Here is a 22,325-nt window from a genome sequence, read left to right on the forward strand (position 1 = left end):
CTTTGTAGAATGGACGGCAACTGCCTGTTATGGGGACAAAAGTGTAGAGAACAACGTTTCGAAAGTTTTCCGCCTCTCGTCTTCTGGTCAGTGTGTGTATGGTTTTCTCAGTCTTTTATAGTGTTCTGGTGGATTGTGGAAAGCATGTTGTGATTGGTGGGATTATAACTGTTTCTGATTGGAGAGATTTTCCGTAGATTCAACCAATGGTAGCCACAGGTTACTCACCTCTGATCTGGAATCTCTGTTTAGTGAAGGTTTTAATATAGTTAATATAAAATGATTCTTTGATTTTTCTTGTCTTTCAGAATTTGTTTGTGTTGATGATTCTAGTTTTCTCCCAGTTTATTCTGTGTCTAGTTGACATTTGGAATAAGACATCCATTGAAACAGAACACCAAAAGATCATAGAGAGTTTTAAATTGAATGGTTACACCTCCTGCTTCATCAAAAACTCCTTGTAGAAGACCATGACAGAAGGAAAAAATCAGAAAGTCACAACCACTACCACCATTTACCTACCTTACCTGCAACATTTCAGGTGATAAACTCAAATGCATAACCAAGAAATTCAACATAGAAGTCCAGTGAAAATCCTACAATACCTTAAGGTCTGTTCTGGTGAAAAACAAACAGCAAACTATCAGAGAGAATCTCAAAAATGTCATCTTTGAAATTCCTTGTTCCTGCAACAAAACATACATTGGAGAAACAGGAAGAATTCTCAAGAGAAGAATAAAAGAACAAAGATAACACAAGAGTCATGAAAACACAAAATTCAGCCATTGCAGAGCACACCACATTAACTGGACACAGAATAAACTGGGAGAAAACTGGAATCACCAACACAGACAAATTCTGGTAGTCGAGAAAAATCAAAGAATCATTTTATATTAATGTTATTAAACCTTCACTAAACAGAGCTTCCAGATTAAAGGTGAGTAACCTATGGCTACCATTGGTTGAATCTACAGGAAATCTCTCCAATCAGAAACAGTGATAATCCAACCAATCATAATATGCTCTCCACAATCCACTAGGACATTATAAAAGATTGAGAACACCGTACACACATTGACCTGAAGACAAAGGGCGGAAGACTTTCAAAATGTCGTCCTCTATGCTTGTGTTGCTACAACAGGCAGTTGCAGTCCATTCTACAAAGTTTCATCAAGTAATTCTTTATTACAAATATTCTTGATAGTTATCTTGTTTAGCTATAATACACAAATTTTACCTGTACTCTCTATAGAACTCAGGAAGCTACAACTTAAAAAGGAAATAAAGGAATAATTAGTAATTTGTAAAATAATATCTTGACTTTGTTAATTTATGATCCTTACTCAGTATTCTATAACTCTAAGTTGTAATAATGTAAAACAAAGTTATTTAAAAAATTCATAATTTGTTTGAATTTTTGGGGCTTCACTCTCATGATATTTCACTTTTAGTACATTAATGATACTCAGTACTCTCAAATTCAAGATATTATTAGTGTAAAAGGAAAAAACAGGAATAATTAGTTTTCAGTTTGGTTTTTTTGGGCTTTATTCATGCGTGAATTCACTTCTGGTACATTAACATTATTTGATACTCATTAACATAAGGTGCTATTAATATGAATTAAAAAATCATATGTGGGACTGCTTGAATTATTTTTGTTCATGATCAGAGTACATTGTTGCCCTCTATATTTGTTCATCAGTGATTAAAACAGTCTAGTAATATTCTTATTAAAGTATTATTCAGTAATGTGTTTTCAGTATTTTGTGATATTTGATGTACATTTCATAAAAGGTATTTCAATCAAATTCTTTGTAGATGCCATTCACCAGATTATTACTTGAATGAGGCAAAGAAGCTGAAACATGAAGCTGACAAAGAGGTGAGTTGCATGGTTTGTAGTGTTTCACTTGTTTATATACCAAAATAGAAGCATTCACTGTGAATCTTAACCAGAGGATTTGGTGCTGGTGTGGTTTATTCTTATGTTAATTTTATCAAGTGATTTTTTGGCATGGAGAGTTGGTATGGTTATTTGATAATAAAATAATTCTTTTAACCACCTGTTGAAGTTAACTAGAGCAGACTATTTAATAGTTGAAATGGAGTATCTAAAGGCAGTAATCTAATCTAATTAGATATGTAAAACCCGAAAATTTTGTTGCCTAATTGAAAAATTGTGTGTTAATTCTTCTGACAAAACTTTTCTGAAAAAACATGACACAGATCCCTGAATTTTTTTGTTGTTTGACAATCATCTGGGTTCAACTTGTAAATTTTATCAGTAGGTTATCATTTTTTTTCTACTATCTTTGAAATGTATCTTTTGATATTTATTTTGTTTTTCTCTTATTGCTGATGTATTTTGCTAGACCCTACAACAGATGGTATGTTTCTATTGTTGAAGTTTAGCTGTCTGTTATTTTTTATATCAGCAATATCAATATTTGCCAGTGTACAGTTTACAGTATGATATGGTTTAGCAGAATTGTTAAGTCATGGCTAGGATATCTGTTATTCTTTATTCCAGTGATGTTAATGTTCACCAGTCTACATACAACAGTATTCTGGTTTGCCAGAGTTGGTAACTTTTTCAATATGGGCTTAGTGAATTTAACTGACCATGCAACCTCTTTGTACTCATTACAAGTCTTTACAGCTTTGATACTACTAACTTTAAGCATAGTATGTATACCTTCACTAAATTTAGTAATCTTTCAGTAAACATTCAAAGTCTTTTGCATACAAAAAATCAAATGTTTTAGTGGATTTCTGTCAATAAACTAAAATAAAGATTTCTCCATGAATATATTGAGTATTTGTTTTAAATAAACCATGTTACATGCAAAGTAATTTTCGTTAAAATTAAAAATATTTTTCTTTATCTCAAACTTCCTTTGTATAATCCTTAAGACCTCCTAAATACATTTCAAATGTTGATTTTCAGTAAAACTTTGTAGTTTATATGTTATTTCTAACCTTAACTATACAAGGTTTGTCTGTTTGACTGAACTCATAACCACCACAAAAAAAAGAAAGAAATTACCCTCTTCTTCTCTCTAGAGTGACATCATATGTAATGTTAAATTACAATTATTTATTCTAAGTAACGTTAAGCTTGTTATAATTAAATTTTATTGTTTTAATGCCCTTTAAAACTGTCTGACTACCATCCATGCCATTATAAGTTGTAACTTGTTTGTGGAATGTGGAGCTCTTATTCTATTATTGATTTATATCACTCTCAAGCTTGTCCAGGTTGCTCACATGCATTCTTCATGAAATATTGTTTTTATATTATTAATTAGTTTACCTAATCTACTCTTAGTCCTTTCCATATGGTTCGTAGGTCAAAGGACATGTCATCACATTTGTTGACTCACATTCAAAATGTTATTGAACTACTATTTTATGAATTATCTCCTTAAGTTTGATATCAAACTGTGGATTATAATTCAAACTTCATATTATATATTACTCAGTTTCTTAATTTAAAAGATAAACATTGCACAAATGCATATAAACGTTTTTGTGTGCCATGTGATATGTTTAATGCAGCATTAGTTCAAAATAGATGTTTGTGATACAAAGTCTGTAGTTTTGTATAAATTAAGAACTGAAATTACCAATATTGAAAAGCTAGAATATATAATAAGAACCTTTTATCTTTTCTGTTTACTTTTATAACACTCATACTGATTCAAATACAGTGGCTCCCACTTACCTCTTTCTATTTGTGGAAATAATCCCTAATATACACTTACTCTGTATATGAATAACCAATCAAAAGATCAATGTCCCCTATGGAGTTTTCTTAGACATTTTCAAACATGTTGACATTATTTCTTTCTTTCAATACAAACCTTTGTGCTGGTGAGTTTAGTCTTTAGCCTATTCCAAATTTCAGATTTTTGTAGACCTAAATACAGCTCAATTATTAAACAAACATGATAAATTATAATGGAATTTTATGGTATTGATATCATAATTTATGGTTATTCAAATGTATGAAACATTTCATTGTACATCCTCAACGTGTGAAACTTCTTTGGCTTATCAGCCACAATAAGCAGCAACTCAGCACAAATGTCATACCTAGAAGAGATAACTATTTACTATACTTCTTTATTTACTGCTCTGTGTGTTAAGAAAAATAAGTTTAAAAACCTTTTAGAAAGTAAAAATGTATATACATATATAATTTAGTGTAACAGATGTGATTATATTTTAAAAAATACAGCCAAGAAAAGACACTTTGTAAAGGTTAGTTCTGTATCATTGGATATGGTAACATGAATGCATGTGAGCTGTGCCATTTTAACTTTTGTGATGTTAGCCAGCAATAGCTGAGAGGTCAATATAATAAAACTTATAAATATATATAAATTTATAGTGCTATGACATTTAAGCTAATTAGATTGAACATTTGTAGTCATTGTAGAAAGAAAAAAGCATAACTTGTATTCTTTCCTACTTTTTTATGGTGGTTACAAGATGGGTCAAATCTATGGAACCGTATACAGAGATTCCAATTCAATAGAGAAATTAACAGATAAAATATAAAGTTTTGTCTTAAAAAATGTTTAACAATTTTCTGGAGGTTATAAAGATTTCAGTGTGAAATTTTAAAATTTCCAATATATAAAAGTAAGTTTAATCTTAAAATGAAAAGTACTTTTTGTGTTGGATGGTCAACATTTTGAAAGAAAAAATTGTACAATAAAACCTTTGTTTAAAAAATCTTAATACTTAATTCAAATACTTGATATTTTGTGCAAGAAAGCCTTGTAATGTTTAGCAGTAACACACAAAATTTTGTAAACATTTGCGTACATTATCAAAAATCATAGTACAACTACTCTCATGGATGCTTTAGTTGTTACAGCATGTTGTGGTTTGTCAGAGTTATTAAATAATGTAAGGGATATCTGTTATTGTTACAGCCAACAGTATGTTTTGGTTTGACAGTCATCTGCTTTTCTGTATATTTTGTAATTGTTTTTTTTAAGTTAAAAGCATTGAATCTTTAATATTTGTAGCATTATTGCATATTCTCAGAAGTTTTTATATGATTAGTATTTGTATAAACTATGTATAATTGGTTTCTTTAACTTAAGCATTTTCAATCTGCAAACTGACTCCATATTTTGCCCAATTCTGTATCCCCTAGGTAAACATGAGATTATATATTGTTCAACTCTGATTGTACTTGTATATTTATAATATTTAGCAAGTTTTTTTTTGCAAACATTACACAGTTGTTGCATAAAAATATTCTAAGGTATTCTAATTTAATTTTAAATAAAGTGTTTCTACTAAAGATTTTTCTCTGAATTTAACTGATTGTAAGATGGTTTTTATCTGTTGTTTGCATTACTTCTAGAACCTTCTAAATGAATATAACAAGATTTTTCACTAAATCATAACAGTATATATCTTCTGTGTGAACACTAACTATATTCAGGCTCAGTCAATTGAACTGGTATAAAAAAAATGTATATAAATTATTTTTTTCTTTCTTTCTATATTTATTAGATATTCCATCATTCAGTTATAATTATCATATTTCCAATAACATATCACTTTCTAACAACTACTTTCTGTTATTTTACTGTCCCCTCGAGGTGGATTGATGTATGTGGTGAGGGGAATTCTCCCAGAGAAGGTTTTGTAATTTTAGTTTACTCCCTCTGGGATCTGAACATCCCATCCATGTGTTTCTTATATGTGATGACCCATGAAGGGGATGAAAGGATCCTGATGATTGAGGGGTCCAACCCTAACACACCTCTTTGGCCTTGAATTCCTGTAGACAGATGGCCTTGGTGTGGCCCTCCCGGGGTCAGATGGCTGGTCCACATGGGTTAGGGTTAACCAAGTATCAGTGTAGGATGTTCTCAACAGGTGTTGTGGACATTGCGTCTGATGCTGGTGTTTAAGTATAGTGCTCATGAAACCCTGGCATTGCTGCAATGTTCTTCTTGAGCATTGCAGTGCATCCCCACCTAGGGCTCCATTCATAAACAAAGAAAATAAATATGAATAAACAGAATATTGCAAAATCACCACATATAAACAACTCTGTTATGCAGTCACCATCAAAGTCAGTCTGAATGAACATCTCAGTTTCTCATTCCGCATTCATTGTCTAAGAATCTTTAGGGTAGATTCCCCTTTTTCATTCAAATGGATTAAAGGGGCTTGCTGGCTTCCCAAAGTCAGTAAGGAAGCTGTGCTGAAGAGACATTTTGCTGGAAACATCCTCACCACATTGCACAAAACTCCTCGGGAGTTCAAAGAGCATTGGGAATATACCCATTGAGGTTATTTCCCATGCTACCCTGAATTTCTCAAGAGGAGTTATTGTTGAGGGGGGTTTGAAGAACATTCCCGAGTTGGAGATCCTTGTTGGTTTTTCCAACCAAGGTGTTTCTGCAGTATGCCAAATCTCCATTAGCAAAGACAAAATTATGATGCCTCCTAATGTTCTGATTTTGATGTTTACATCATTTTGTCTACCTGCCACAGTCAAGGAAGGTTATTTGAACTGTAATGTACAGCCATAAATACCCAACCCTCTCAAAAGTTTCAAGTGTCAGTGGTTCTGTCACTCAAAGATATAATGTCTTGGTTCTTTAATATGCATTTGTTGTTTTGGCATAGACCATGATGCCTATGAGTGTGAACTGGAACCACACAGTGTTAACTGTAGTGGTTCACACCCCTCTTATTCTTGTTCTTGCTCTAAGTGGGTGGAGTAGGAAGAGGTGCAATGCTTGAAGACTTTAAAGAATATTTCCTACCCAGAGACTTGATAGATGTTGTCCACCACTCCAACAGAATTGTGTGCAAAACATCTGATGAATCTGCATCTAATCCTATCTCTATTCCTGCCACTTCAGGTGGCTGCACAGCTCCAGCTGCTTTGACTTCAGGTTTGGATGTTTCCTGGAATACATCTCCTTCAGCTTTGAGATACAAAATGATAATTTGTTCATGCCCTCAGTCACTGAAATCTTCATTCATAGATAGGATCTATGGAGTTCAATAGACCTCCATTCTGTAAAGAAAAAAACATGGTTGAAAACAGATTTCCCTGCCCCATTCTCCTCCACATAAATAAAAATCAGATGACTCTGTGGGCTTTGCCATGGTTCGTTGTGATTCAGTGGTTGCAAACAGGATCCCCTCTACAGTTTCTGTGTTCACTGCCAAATTGTTTGCCATTTCTCTCGCTGTGGATCATGTAGAAGCGATACAGTAAACAAATTGTACTGTTTATAGTGACTCACTGGCTCTGGAATCACTTCAGGTCAGTTCTCACCCTATTCTCATCAATATTCAAAACCTACTGACCTTTCTTTTTTTTTTTTATCATCTACTTTTACTCAGTTTTCTGAATACCAGCCCACATTGGTATTTACTGGAATGAGCTTGCTGACACCTCAGCTAAGTCTATCTGTTCAGTGCTATCACTACATACCTATTTCGTACATGGACTACGGCCGTATATTTAAGGCTTGTCTCTGCACCAGTTGACAATCGACTTGGAATGAGCAATTTGATAACAAGATTTTCCAGATAAAAACCTTTTATTGGATTTTGGCTATCTTGTTTCCATAAGGATTGGAAGAAGGAAGTTGTGGTAACTATGCCACTCATTTTTCACAGTTTTTTTTAACTCATTTTATTTTATCAGGGACTGATGCACCAATGTGTGGTCTGTGTAGCACTCAAGTCACAATAGCCCACATTTTACTGTTGTGGTGTTATGACCATGAGCAACGGCACCATTTTAGACATGTTTTTACCATGGGGTTTACCCCTGACATTGCACAGTGTCATTGATGATTGTTACACTGTCCACCTTACAAATTGTTTTTAATTTTTTAAGGACCATGAGCCTTATTAATTTTATTTAAGTTTTTATCAAATGTTGGGCTACTGTTTTTGTTTTAATTTTCTTTTACACTTTATAATACTTTTACTGTTATTTTATTTTTTATTTACCATTTATTTGGTACAGATAGCCTAGTTGCTTTGTGCCAAACAACATTTTACTATCAACTAAACTAGTGTAACAATGCATTTAAATAACGCAGTGAGTGCAGAATGCAAGTTACAGTAAATTATGTTGAATTACATCACACACACAAATTATGTAATGAAGACATTTTACAGTATTTGTCAGTTACTTTTATAGCAATAACTGAATAATATACACAAAGAACAAGAAATTTAGTACATATGTGTAGGTATTGTACCTTTGTTGATAAGAGTTAATCCTAATTTTGGTACTTTACTAAATTGTTAATTGTTTCAAATATTGAACTTAGAGCTTAAGTAGAAAGTCAGTAAAATTATAAGTAATAAAATGCTATTCTTTAAACACACTGTTACAATATTTTGTAAGTGGATTAAAATAAATCCTTTGGTTGATCAAGTAATTCAGCAGTAGAGGAGGATGAAACTGAAGGCAGAATTCTGACATCAGAATGAGTTAGCTTTATAACTGTTGGTTAAATATGATCCAATTACTTGTGTTACTTCTGCCTCTCTGATATAAAGAATAACAGATTTCCTGTTTGAAAAATAGGTTATAATAGTGGGGCATAACATTTGTTTAACCTTGTGAATTATACCTCAGTTAAACAATAGATTATGTTGTATTGATATCTGACCTAGATTTTTATTAAAACTAAATCTCAAATAAGGGCAGAAACAATACCTAAAATGGGCAGTTTGGAGGAGAGTGACATCATACAGAGAAGTGAAGACTGACAATTTATTTTAATATTTTGAAACTAATGAATCAAATCTAAGCTAGTATAGAAATTTGGATTGTGTACTCCATTTTGATTCCAGGTTTATTAACATACATTGATAATAAACTTGTTTGATTTAACTTTAAATATAACTGTAAGAAAAGGTTTTGACATAGATGCATACTTTTTAACCAATCCATATTAAAAGGGTTAACTGGCTTATTTAATTCACTTTAGATTACCTTAACCATTCAGGCTGTGAAGTACCTTGAAGCTGTGTGTAACTTCATGTTGACAGGCAATGCAATGGAACACAACCACTTTGATGGTGAAAGGATTTACATCATGTACAAAGAAACGTTAGACTTGCTCAGGTAACATCTTTTGCCACCAGCATAGTTACCCAACAAATTTAGGTTTAATACTTGCTTTCTCTACTGAAGCTCTGGACACAACAGTGGCATGGCACAGCTCCTGTTGGTGCATGAATATGTAGGAAATACTTTTTGGATATCACTGCTGTATAAAGGACTGGTGGTGTCTTTCGAAGAAAATTATTTTGCACAAATTTTATATGTAGATTTTATTACACATCATTATACTGCAAAAAATAAACTTGAAATATTCATGAGTAGATATAACAAGAAGTACATACCAGATATCCTCACTTCTAAGTAGGTCTTATCCATATAAGATCTTTTCCTTTGATATTTTAATTACAACATTTCTTCTGTCTTACTTGTGGCTTCTGATTAGTTAAAAACTTCACTGTGATTGGTTCACAATCAAATGTGCTATAGCAGTGATGAAACTTCTGTGATTGGTCAACAGTCAAGTATGCCATGACAGTGTCTCTAATTGCAAGTGTATCACAGTAGTAGCAGTGTCACTTTACTGATTAACAGTGAAACGTGCCACAGTTGTGACAGTGTCATTCTGATTGGTTAACTCTTTCAATATGGGCTCAGTCCTTGGAGCCAACTTCATAACCATGTTTGCTTGTTTTAGTTTTCATTCTATTACTTTTAAATTATTAAGCATATGTTCACAAAATTTGTCAGATTATCAGTAAACAATGAAATGCTTTCATATGGAAAATATTTTTTCTATTAAGTCTTATGGTTTGTTGAGCAGTGTTTTTATCATGACTTTATTATTTTCATTTACTGTCTATTCAACTTTCAAAGTAATTTTCATTTTATGATTAAAAATACTTTTATGCATCAGAAAATTTTAAAATTTCACATGTGAAATCCTTATTATCTCCAGATAGTATTATCAAAATTTCTTAAAAAAAAACTTTATATTTTGTTACTTTTGCTAACAAACCTCTGTTTGGGTTCAGTCAATTTGAATGATACTGTAGTCACCATATAAAATTAGGAAATCAATATAAATTATGCCTTTTTTTGTTTTTGAGTGACTACAGAGTATAAAATGGAAATATAAATGTTTAGATGAAATAGTTTGACTCTCATAACTATATACATTTATATAGATTTATTATTTTTATTATATTATCCTCTCAGTTGTGCCTGGCTAAAAACACAAAAATTACAATGATGCAGAGCATGTGCACTAATGTTCCCATATTTAATAGAAAACTGACCTTTAGTTTTTACAGAGTGACCCTGTCTTGGCTGTGTTTTAGTTGGCTAGTATTTTGTAATATACAGTCAGATCTTGATTATAATACATCATATATGAGTGTGTGTGTATTATTATTATTATTATTTACAAATGGGTTTTTAATCTTATTTTCTTAAAACATACAAAAGTAAGTAAAGAAATAAAGTACACAATTATCTCATCTAGTGAAGACCTTTGTACTTGTTGTTGTTTGTCTTAGTTTGATAAGCCGTAAGAAATTTCCCATGTGGAGAATGTTAAATGTAATAATTGTTTTAGGTTTTATATACACATTTTAGTGACAAAAAATTATAAATTACTTATTGATACTATAGAATTGCACTGTAATTTATTAAGTATCTGTATCTAAAAAAAATATATGAAATCACAAACAGACTTAAAGATTCAAATACTAGTTTAAAGGCTTATCTTGTAACAAAGAGAAAATGCTGTTATGTGGTAATATGGTGGGAAAAATCACTAAGGGGGTATTTTGAGATTCTGATTGGTTATTCATATGCTATTTATAGAAAGTAAGTACATAGAAGAGACTATTTCCAAAAATGGAAAGAGGTGAGCAGAGCCACTGTGTTTGACTCACTAAATATAGCATAGCAAATAGAAGAGGTTCTTATTTTATATTCTAGCTTTTCAGAATCAGTTGAGTTCCTAATTTGTACAAAACTATACTTTGATTTTTGTGTCACGTAGCATGTTGAATGCAGCACTGGTTTGAAATAGATGTTTGTGATGTCAAAATATAGTGTTTAGGTGCATTTCTTTAATATTTACTTTTAAATTAAGTAGTGTATAATATGAAAATTTGAATTATAATTTACAGTTTGATACTAAACTGAAGGAGAAATTCATAAATAGTAGTTCAATAACATTTTAAATACAAGTTAACAAACATGATGACATGGTCTTTGACCTGTGATCCATCTTGGAAGGGTTAACAACCAAATGTACCACAGTAGTGATAGTGTCATTCTGATTGCTTAACAGTCAAGTGTACCATAGCAATGCTGAAACTTCAATGGTATTTTTCTGTTTTGAAATTTTGCAGCATGTCATGGTTTATTCTGAGTAATAGTAAACTCTGTAAACCACATTGCTGTTTGGTGTCATATCCTCATTGTTGCTTACATGTTTCCAGGTCTTAAGTGTGTTCGTAAAGGTGTAAGAGGGTATTACTACATAAATGTTATGAAGGTAGTATCATAGAAGTATTGAGGGTTTTACCACAGAAATGTTGTGAAGGTAATGTAATAAAAGTGTTTTGAAAGTATTACTGCAGAAGTGATGTGAAAGATAATATCAAAGAAGTCAAAGAAAGTATGTAATATTAATTTAAAATTATTTGATGTTTTTCATACAAATAGGATAGTAGTACTTCAATATATTCTTTTGAGAATAAGTTAATAGTGTTATACATGGGATATTTGACTTTATTAATTATGTCTATTAACAGTGTTGTTGGTTAATTTGTGTTTTATTGACTTTATTAATCACATCTAAGAACAGTGTTGTTGGCTAATTTGTGTTTTATTGGCTCATATCTAAGAACAGTGTTGTTGACTAATTTGTGTTTTATTGGCTCGTATCTAAGAGCAGTGTTGTTAGTTTTATTGATTATTAACCATATATAAGAACAGTGTTAATTAATTTGTGTTACTAACTTTATGAACCATATGAACCAAAGAGAAGTCAGTAAACACAAATTAACTTTATTGATCATATCTAAGAGCTGTGTTAGTTAATTTGTGTTTTATAGACTTTATTAACACTATTTGAGAACCGTGTTATTTGTTAATTTGTCTTTTATTTCTTACAGATGCATATGGTTAAAGTTCCAAAAAATGCACCACAGTTCCTCTTCTTGTAGTTTAGATAAAAGATTGACTGTATTAAGGTAAAAAGAACTTGATTTTGGTTTTGTTAAAGTGATAAAACTAAAGTAGAAAATTATTTAAATGACAGTCACATAGTTTAAACAAAGTTCTAACAACAGAATAATTGTAATTTTCTTAGAGTATTGTAATAAGTTAGTCATATTGTTAGAATTTGTTTGCTGACCTACAATGTTTTTATCTAGTTTACGTTGTCAGTCGTTACTGTACTACAAGCTTTACCAGCTAAGAAGACCAGAAGTTCATGAGCTACAAAAGTCAATCAATGAATATCACAAAGTAAGACATTACAAGAGGGCTAAGTATACTTAAAGATACAGAATTAAAATTGCTTGAAAACTAACAGTTTAACAACTTGCCCTAACTGCTATTATTGAAGTTGTTATTTGAATTGTAGTTTATTTTTGTTATCTTATTCTGGTTCTACATCTAGTTTTTCAATTATATAATAATTCTTTTTGTAAACTAAAATCCAGGCAACAAAAAAATCATTCTACAAAGGCAGTATTAAACAAAAATAATTATGCAAATAAAGCCAGAGTAAATAAGATAATTCTGTAAATAAAATGAGTTTCAAACAGAAAACAATTCTGTAAACAAACCTAGTATTAAACAAAAAACATTATGTGAACACGGTCAATATCAAAGAACATTCTGCAAGAAAATCTAGTAGCCAAGAGACATCAGTCTTTAAACAAAGTCAATACCCAGCATAGAACATTCTGTAAACAAAATGTATAACAAGTGAAAAACATTCTATAGCAGAACCAGTACCCAATAAAGAACATTCTAAAAACAAAACCAGTCTTAGAGAGAATATCCATATTCTGTATATAAAAAAACCAGTATGAAACAAAAACAGTCTAAATGCTAAATCAGTCCCACAGTGAGAACATTCTATAAACAAAACCAGTACAAAACAAAGAATGTTTAGTATGCTGAACCACTCTTGCAGTGAGATCATTCTATAAATAAAACCAGTATGAAACAAAGAATGTTCAATATGCTGAATCAGTCTTGCAGTGAGAACATTCTATAAACAAAACCAGTATGAAACAAAGAATGTTCAGTATGCTGAACCAATCTTGCAGTGAGAACATTCTATAAACAAAACCAGTATGAAGCAAAGAATGTTCAATATGCTGGACCAGTCTTGCAGTGAGAACATTCTATAAATGAAACAAATCAGTTCCACGGTGGATAATATTCTACAATGAAAATTATCATATGAAATTAAATATCTATCATTGTTCATTATGTTGTTAATGATGCTGTGAAGTATGTCATTAAAAGCTACTTTTTCTGAAATGTGCACATTTTTTTATAGAACATTCTTTTTATTGAGTATTTTTTCTAGAAAATAGTTGATATTATAGATAATTTCAGCCATTATTCTATATGTTCTTATAGTTAAGTATTTCTAAAAAGAAAATCTAAATTCTTGAGACAACTACAGCATTAAACATAATACCTTAGTATACTGTTGATTAGATATTCATAGTATAATGTTTTACTTCATTAATAGCAAATCATTATAAAGTGATTGGATGATAGACTGTAGACAGTGGTGTGTGACACAAGACAGTAGATTAGTACTGTAATCACAGTACAGACTGTGATTAGTGGTGTGTACATGTCACAAGACAGTAGAGCGTACAGACTGTGATTAGTGGTGTGAGCGTGTCACAAGACTAGAGCATAGAGACTATGATTAGTGGTGTGTGTGTGTCACAAGACTAGAGCATACAGACTATGATTAGTGGTGTGTGTGTCACAAGACTATAGAGCATACAGACTGATTAGTGGTGTGTATGTCACAAGACTATAGAGCATACAGACTATGATTAGTGGTGTGTGTGTCACAAGACTATAGAGCATACAGACTATGATTAGTGGTGTGTGTGTCACAAGACTATAGAGTGTATAGACTATGATTAGTGGTGTGTGTGTGTCACAAGGCAATAGACCAGTATAGAGCATACAGACTATGATTAGTGGTGTGTGTGTCACAAGACTATAGAGCATACAGACTATGATTAGTGGTGTGTGTGTGTCACAAGACAGTAGAGCATACAGACCATGATTAGTGGTGTGTGTGTGTGTCACAAGACAGTAGAGCATACAGACTGAATGTTAGGTACCTTCTGTCAGAGACAGACTTTATCTAGTAGCTGCCTTGGTGCAGAAGTTACTCTGTGGTGAACCAAATCAGATTAAGCCAAGAAGGGCTGAAAGGAGTACAGTGCAGTAATGAAAACTTTTGTTGCTGAAAGGCAATGACCAAAGAAGAATTAAATGTCCAGAGGTTCAAGAAGTGAACCATCCTGTGTGTGGAGGGGAGGTTCAAGAAGTGAGCCATCCTGTGTGTGGAGGGGAGGTTCAAGAAGTGAGCCATCCTGTGTGTGGAGGGGGAGGTTTAAGTAGTGAGCCATCCTGTGTGTGGAGGGGGAGGTTCAAGAAGTGAACCATCCTGTGTGTGGAGGGGGAGGTTCAAGAAGTGAACCATCCTGTGTGTGGAGGGGAGGTTCAAGAAGTGAACCATCCTGTGTGTGGAGGGGGAGGTTCAAGAAGTGAGCCATCCTGTGTGTGGAGGGGGAGGTTTAAGTAGTGAGCCATCCTGTGTGTGGAGGGGGAGGTTCAAGAAGTGAGCCATCCTGTGTGTGGAGGGGAGGTTCAAGAAGTGAACCATCCTGTGTGTGGAGGGGGAGGTTCAAGAAGTGAACCATCCTGTGTGTGGAGGGGAGGTTCAAGAAGTGAACCATCCTGTGTGTGGAGGGGGAGGTTCAAGAAGTGAACCATCCTGTGTGTGGAGGGGAGGTTCAAGAAGTGAGCCATCCTGTGTGTGGATGAATTATAGCTTGATATGTCCAATACAAACATGTAAATGTTGTTACTTCAGGATGTTTGGAAAGAGAAACATCATCTTTGAATATTGTAATATTGGAAAACATAAATTAAAGATAGTGAAACATTCTTATAAAAGTTTAAACCCTTTTTTGCATAGTTTGATTTCCAAACATTATTGTGGAGTGTATGTGGAACTACCTTGCTTGAGAAGCACAACAAACATTGGGGAAATAAAAGAACTTGAAAGCATTTTAAGTTTAGTATCCTCTGAGTGTGTCAAAAAAATTTAGAATAAAGTATTCCACATCAGATTCAGGTAGTGATTTCTACAAAATGTTAAAGTATCTCTAAATTTGATTTATGTTTGTTTTGCCTTCAGACAGTATGAAGAATTAATTTATGTACAATATATCTTTGGCATTTTGTGCTGTCTTAAGGTTTGTATTGGTTTTATTGCCTTATTTTTTTAGTTTATTGTTTATTTGTTACCTCCATCTGTGCATTATTATGTTTGATTATTACTCTTTTATTAGTGGAAAAGTGTAAGTTTTTGTGGTTTGTTTTATGTAGACAGGTCGTTTATCCTCGCATCAGTCTCCTTTACCTTCGAGCAGCCACACGCCAAATCCCGGTTGTCGTTTCTCACAGCCTTCTCCGCTGCAACCGAAGAGTTGCAGTGGAACTATAAAAGATGGGATTGCTTCACCTCATTCTCCAACTCCTTCTCCTGCTGGTAGTGTAGCTTCAGTGGGGTCTCAGAGCAGTGGCTACATTAGTTGTGAAGTGAATGGTGTTGGAACTGCTGTGTCTCAAACTCGCTCGGTTAGTGCAGTTGCTATGCCATCATCGGTGTCGAGCCATGCCGGTCCATTGCGGCCTTGTGGCAGCAGTTTAACTACTATCAGCATTTCCCAGCACTTGTACAATTTGCTACAGAAACAAAACGCTCATCTGACAAATCTTCACATGTGTCATGAACTGTGGGAACAGGCACGTTACCTTATTGTCCATTGTAACTCACAAGGTAAGTGTTGTACACTGGATAGAAACAAAAGAGTAAAGGATACATGTTTGTAAGTATCACTATAAAGTGATGGTTTGTGAGACAAACCAGCAGGAGAATGTGTTTCTAGTGTTCATAATGCCTATTGTACATTGTTTGTTATTGAATTCTGACTTGTCTTCAACACAACCTACATTCCATTTTGTTTTATTGAGTTCTATCATCTTTATTTATTGCATAAATCTCTCTATAATTTAAATATTGAAGAATAATATTTTTATTACATTCAGTTTTCAGCACATAATGTGATTTTTTCTCTCTTTATTCTGCTGTGACTTACATTTTTAACATATAATGTAAGTTGTACAATTATTTGTTTTTATTTCTATGTTAACTAAATAATGAACATTGTACTAAACCTAGAACACTTTTAATAATAAAAACCAGTCAGAAATAACTACAATTAAAAATAGGGTTGTATATTTGATTTTCTTCACACATTTTACTAACATTGTGAATGTAATTTTACAGTTTTTCTGACTTAGTATTTGTTTGACATGTATAAATGTACATTTATTAACTTTTTCATCATGGGCTTGGTCAGTTTGACTCATCATGTGACCTTTGTACTCATTAAAATTCTATAGATTTAATACTTAACTTTTAGTATAGTATGTCTTCACATAATCTTTCAGTTAATACTGTTAAGTCTTTTCACACAAAAAATATCATATTTTAGTGAAATATTTTAAAAAATTAATCTGAATATTTGTTTATTAATATATTGAGTATTTGTTTTGAATAGTCCACGTGTAAAATAATTTATATCCTAAGATTAAAAATAGTTATTCTCATCTCAAAAATCTCACACTTCCTGTGTGTAATCTCCAAACATCCTGAATATATTTCAAACGTTTTTGTTTTTAAAGTAAACTATATTTTATCTTATTTTCTCTACCCTAATGGAATTGGTCAATTTGACTGACCTCTTAACCACCACCAATAAAAATTATCCTTTTGTTCTTTCCAAAATGACTTAAAATTGTAACATGCAAACTACATTTGTTTATCTTAAATAGCTTTAAACTTGTAACAGTATACACATATTTATACTTATATTTTATTGTTATACATCCTAACTACAACCCCACCATTTTAAGTTCAGTTGTTCGGCCCATGTGCAGGCCACATTACCTATGTGCTACATGTATGTTTACCTTGTACCTTGTGAAACATTTTTATTGTATCATTATTATTTTACCTAATCTAATCTTAATCAACATGTAATATTTCATTTGATAGATGAAAACCTTGACTTTCTATTGGTTATATATAATATATATTTAAACATATGGAAATACTATGAAAGTATCCTCAAAGAGAGGATATGACAGGAGGGTGTGGAAGAAGGATCTGGTTTCATACTGATAGCTCTGTAAATAAACAAAATTGAACGCTATAAAAGTTATGGTTTGACTCAGCAATGACAATTCTATAGTGAGTAATTTACATATAATATTTTACTCTTTTGAGTAGTAATGGAAATAATAGAGAAAACGAGATGCCTAAGGGAAATATGTTGTGTGTCATACTAGGAGAAATACAGGATCTTGTTTAATATTTTTGTGTAGATATTATAAACTTAACACTCATGTACTATTAAAACATGGTTGTTAGTTAAGGTTTTATGTTGTATTAAATGGTATAATATAAACAAAAAGTGGTTTAATTTTGAATGTAAGACACTAAAACTTAGTCATGTATAGTAAAGGATAGCCGGGTTGATAGAGGTTACATAAAGAAACTATCTTTAACTGCTGTGTAAGAGAAAAATGAACATATTTACTTATGGTTGATTTTAATTCTTCCAGATTTTTTTGCTGCTTTGGATTCAAACTTTGATCAAATATCATTAGACACCCCTCTCATAGACTTAGTCCATTACGTACAAGCTGGACTCTCCAAACTTAGAGATATGTTTTGATTCTCATCATTACATACCCTTAGCTTTTTATTGGGATGGTTATGAAGAGTTGGAGACTGAAAAAGTACTGAGAAATTTAACACTGCTCAAATATAGTGTTTGACAATATTGTATTTTGTATATATCTCATATATATATATATATATATATCTTTAGGTTTTCAGAGTAGAAAAACAATTCTCTGTTATTGTCAATAACATGTTTAACTGATTGATTGCAAAAAAATTTTTATTGCTGTGTTTAGGTTTTTCTGTGTAACTCAAATTTTTATTGTCTGTCTTCCTATAAATGAATTCAGTTACTAGTTCTGGAGAACTTGCTCCCAGCAGGCTTTTTGTTTGTACTATATATATATATATATATATATATATTACTGTAAAAGTGAATATTATCATATATTTTGTTGCAAAATGTATGATGTGCTGTGTGATATTGTTATATATATATTTTGTGTAAAACTTAAATCAGAATGATTCAGTGTAAACAGTATTTATTTTAATTTGGTAATGTTTTTGGTAAGTCCACGACATGTAGAACAGGTATGTGTTTCGAAGGTGGACTGTTGAATTACTGTAGGACTTAAGACTTACACAGATGGTTATACTTTAAGTCAAGGAGGTGCTTCACTCCTGTTAAAAGGAAGATTTTATCAATTTCTGTAATGCTTCACTTTCCTTGGGCAACTGGATAGAAATTCTGTACCAAGATAATTGATACTTAAAACCATTGGAACTTCATTAAGAGTCCATTATTACAGAATTGGAAGGGGAAAATGAAGACAGTTGTACATTTCACAAACACTTTGTTTATTAATAATCATGTCTTTGTTTTTCTCCTGAATTCTATATTAAGATGTTTCATTTCTTCAACAAAGCTTCTTCACTTGGTCAAAGTAGTTCTCACTAGTTGTGGACATTACATTTTACCAACTAGCAAAAATATTCTAAACAAGTGAAATGTCTTGATGTAAGGTTTCTTTTCAGCTGACCAAAAAATACTCGGGTTCCATCATCAAATATGTTCAAGATATTATTTCTAAGTGAGTTCTTTTCAAAAAGACAGTAAGCTCAACACAAGTACAAAATACTGAACTGTTGGCCTAAAACATTCTCAGCAGCTAAAGTAATATAATTCACTCTCACTTATAGTTTTATGAGCTCTTTCTAAACCATTACTGATATATTTATTAAGTGTTACATTGTTTCTGATTTCCAGTTCTAATGGTTAACCTTCTTCCATTGTAACAAATGTTATCAGTTTCTGTTGTATTTATTCTTAGTGAACTTTACCTCAGTAGTATAGTGCTTGTATTGTCCATTCCAATAGTTCTTTGTCAGTGGTTTTCTGTGAGGATTTTTTTCTTAGAGGAAGGACAAATTTTTGTTGGCTTGAGGTCACTTACTATTGATAAATGTTGGAATAAATAATGACAACTGTTGGTCTCGACTTTTGGTCACTAATCTTTACCCTGCTATTAGCTTGTAGTCAATTACTACTAGAGACTATTATTATCAACACAATTTTTTTACTGACCTTGACACTACTGTTAGCAACAGTAACAACAATAACAACATTTACATATAGTAAGTTAGACTGACATGGGAATTAAAACTTGGTTTAAAAAACAAAAGAAGTAACATGGTTACAACTTCACTAGGTCATTAAATTGATGATGTAAGGAAGTCAACAGATTTTGTGCTATTGTTTTTAAATAAAATCTTGTAATAATGCTATCATTCTTTTCTACTCTTGTATATACAAGTTTTTGTAGCTCACTTTATGACTGGTAACACTGTCATTAACAAAAATGATAAATTGTATTTACTTAATGTAGCAGTACTGACATTTTTCTGTCACCCACATCAACTGCAGTGGTAAGTTCTGAATATAACTGATAGCTTAGTCAGTGTTGACAACAGATTCAGTAACTTATGGTTGCTGTTATGGTAAAGATCCACAATCCCTTTTCTGAAATCCTTGGGGCCAGTTGTGTTTTGGAATTTTTCAGATTTTAGAACAAATGTATCAACCCAGTAGGGTCCAGGGCAGCACCCCATGATCAAACATTAATACTGCAGCAAAAACGTACGAATACTCACACGAAATGGATTATATAAAGACTACAAATACTACTACAGCTTATTTATAGAGTAATATACTGATATATGAAATAGTGGGATATTTACAGACCATAAATTCTCAAACTTTTTATTTCCAACAAAAACATTTGGTAAAACTTCAAATGAACAGTAATTAAATACATTAATATTTCTGCAGAGAAACCTATGGATATTCACACTAAGTGGGATAAATAAAGACTATAAATAGTATTACAGTTCATTTATATGCTGTAATAATAAACTGGTAAATGACTTAGTGGAATAAATATAGAACATAAATACTCTAGGACATAATTATACAGGTTCAAACTAGGCTAAATACATACTTGCAGTTAAGGTGAACGACATCTAGCTTGAGTATCTTGGAGAAAAGAGTACATCAGTGTTGTCGTCGTCATCAGGTGGCAATCGGACATCTGATGATGGGCCAGGAATAGGGTTCTCAAGTGATAAAGCAGCACTATGACAGATGGCAGTTTTAAAGACTTCTTCAAGTGTCATCTGTCTTATTAACATAGGTTTCTGTCTAAGCAATCTCTCTTCAACTGAGTAAACTGCCATAATCTCTTGCTAGCTGATAAATGCACATTGTTCAAGGGTAACAATTAACTGATCACACATCTTCACCATATTGTCTATGGGTATTTTTTCACCTGTGTTCACAATGTCGTCATCATCACTACCATCCTCATGCTTATCTGTATTTAACACCATTTCAGCAATTTCCCCATCACCCAAGGAATGCACAAAAGGTGCATCATTGTCAATGTTCAGCATTTCTTTGTCAGCTTCCTCCAACTTATTTACGCTTTTGCCCGATAAACCTTTAGTGTAAGTTATGAGGTTTGATATCTTCTCATCAATGACACGAAATCCTTCAAAATCTTCATTTGCATCAAACATCATTGTTAGGCCAAAGTCTGTGCCAAGCATTCGTTAATGCTGAGTTATCAATGTCCTTCCAAGCATTAGCAACTGTATCCTTAATACTGAACTCTTTCAGGAAGTCTTGAATTCCTACACCCCTCCAAACTGCCACACGCATACAATTTAAAAAATAGTCTTTATACTTGCTTTTCATGGAGCATAAAATTCCTTGGTCACAAGGCTGTAATATAGATGTCATGTTAGGGGGTAAGTAAATGCTGAAAACATTACTTTTCACAAGAAATTCGGCAGGAGGATGTGCAGTGCAGTTGTCCAAGAACAATAAAAATTTTCAGTTTTTTTTCCAGTCTAACTTGCCTGCAACGACCTCATGCCACTGGTGTGAAGTGGTTATTGAACCAGTCAGAAAACATTTCTAGGGTTATCCATGCTTTCTTGTTTGCATAATAATGCACAGGTAAATTGCATACACCTTTCAGACATCTTGAATTTTTGCTTTTTCCAATCACTGCCAACTTCACCTTGTGTGTTCCTGCAGCATTGGCACACCCAAGAATAGTCACCCTGTCTTTAGCATCTTTAAAACCTGTTGGTACTCTCTCATCACCTGTTGTTAATGTTTTTCAAGGAGCATAGCACCAGTAGAGAGAGGTTTCATCAGCATTGTAAGTTTGCTCAGGACTAAAATTTTCATCAGATAAGTTTGTATTATCTTGGCAAATTCATCAGTGTAATTTTCAACTGCTTCATGGTCAGCAGAAGCTTTTCCACCACATATTTCATACCATTACACTTCTTACATTTCTGCATCCAACCTTCTGAATATCAACACTCACCTTTTTATGTTCAGTTCTTTGTGATATATTCTAGCTTGCCTCATGACCAACAAACCAGTCAGTGGCATGCGTTCACTTCTTTGTTGTTGGATCCACTCCATCAACACATGGTCAAGATCTTCATTTTTTGCCCTATGCAGTGTTTTCCTATTTTTCATTAGTTTATGGTCATCATTGTCACGATAAAACTTCAGTAACTTGTCTTTTTGTTCTTTCAAATTATATACAGTGGTAGTTCTGACACCATATTTTTCAGTTAGACACTGCACAAACATATCACAATCAAGCTTCTGCAATAACTCCACTTTCTGGGTTATTGATAATGTCAGATGCTTCCTTT

The 22,325-nt window shown here is 32.5% G+C and overlaps 1 protein-coding gene across 4 annotated transcripts in view; it reads left to right on the forward strand.

Moving 5' to 3' along the window:
- LOC143240951 (uncharacterized) overlaps positions 1–19,781 on the forward strand; it is a 74,995-nt gene extending 55,214 nt beyond the window's left edge. For all 4 annotated transcript variants that reach the window (XM_076484257.1, XM_076484255.1, XM_076484254.1 and 1 more), the window contains exons 15-20: positions 1,822–1,885; positions 9,006–9,142; positions 12,232–12,309; positions 12,493–12,586; positions 15,725–16,178; positions 18,029–19,781. In XM_076484257.1, coding sequence (XP_076340372.1) covers positions 1,822–1,885; positions 9,006–9,142; positions 12,232–12,309; positions 12,493–12,586; positions 15,725–16,178; positions 18,029–18,141 — 940 coding nt within the window. In that variant the 3' untranslated portion in view covers positions 18,142–19,781. The remainder of the gene's footprint in view (positions 1–1,821; positions 1,886–9,005; positions 9,143–12,231; positions 12,310–12,492; positions 12,587–15,724; positions 16,179–18,028) is intronic.
- The last annotated feature ends 2,544 nt before the right edge of the window (positions 19,782–22,325 follow it).

This window comes from Tachypleus tridentatus, chromosome 13, assembly GCF_004210375.1.
Source record: "Tachypleus tridentatus isolate NWPU-2018 chromosome 13, ASM421037v1, whole genome shotgun sequence".
NCBI lineage: Eukaryota > Metazoa > Arthropoda > Merostomata > Xiphosura > Limulidae > Tachypleus > Tachypleus tridentatus.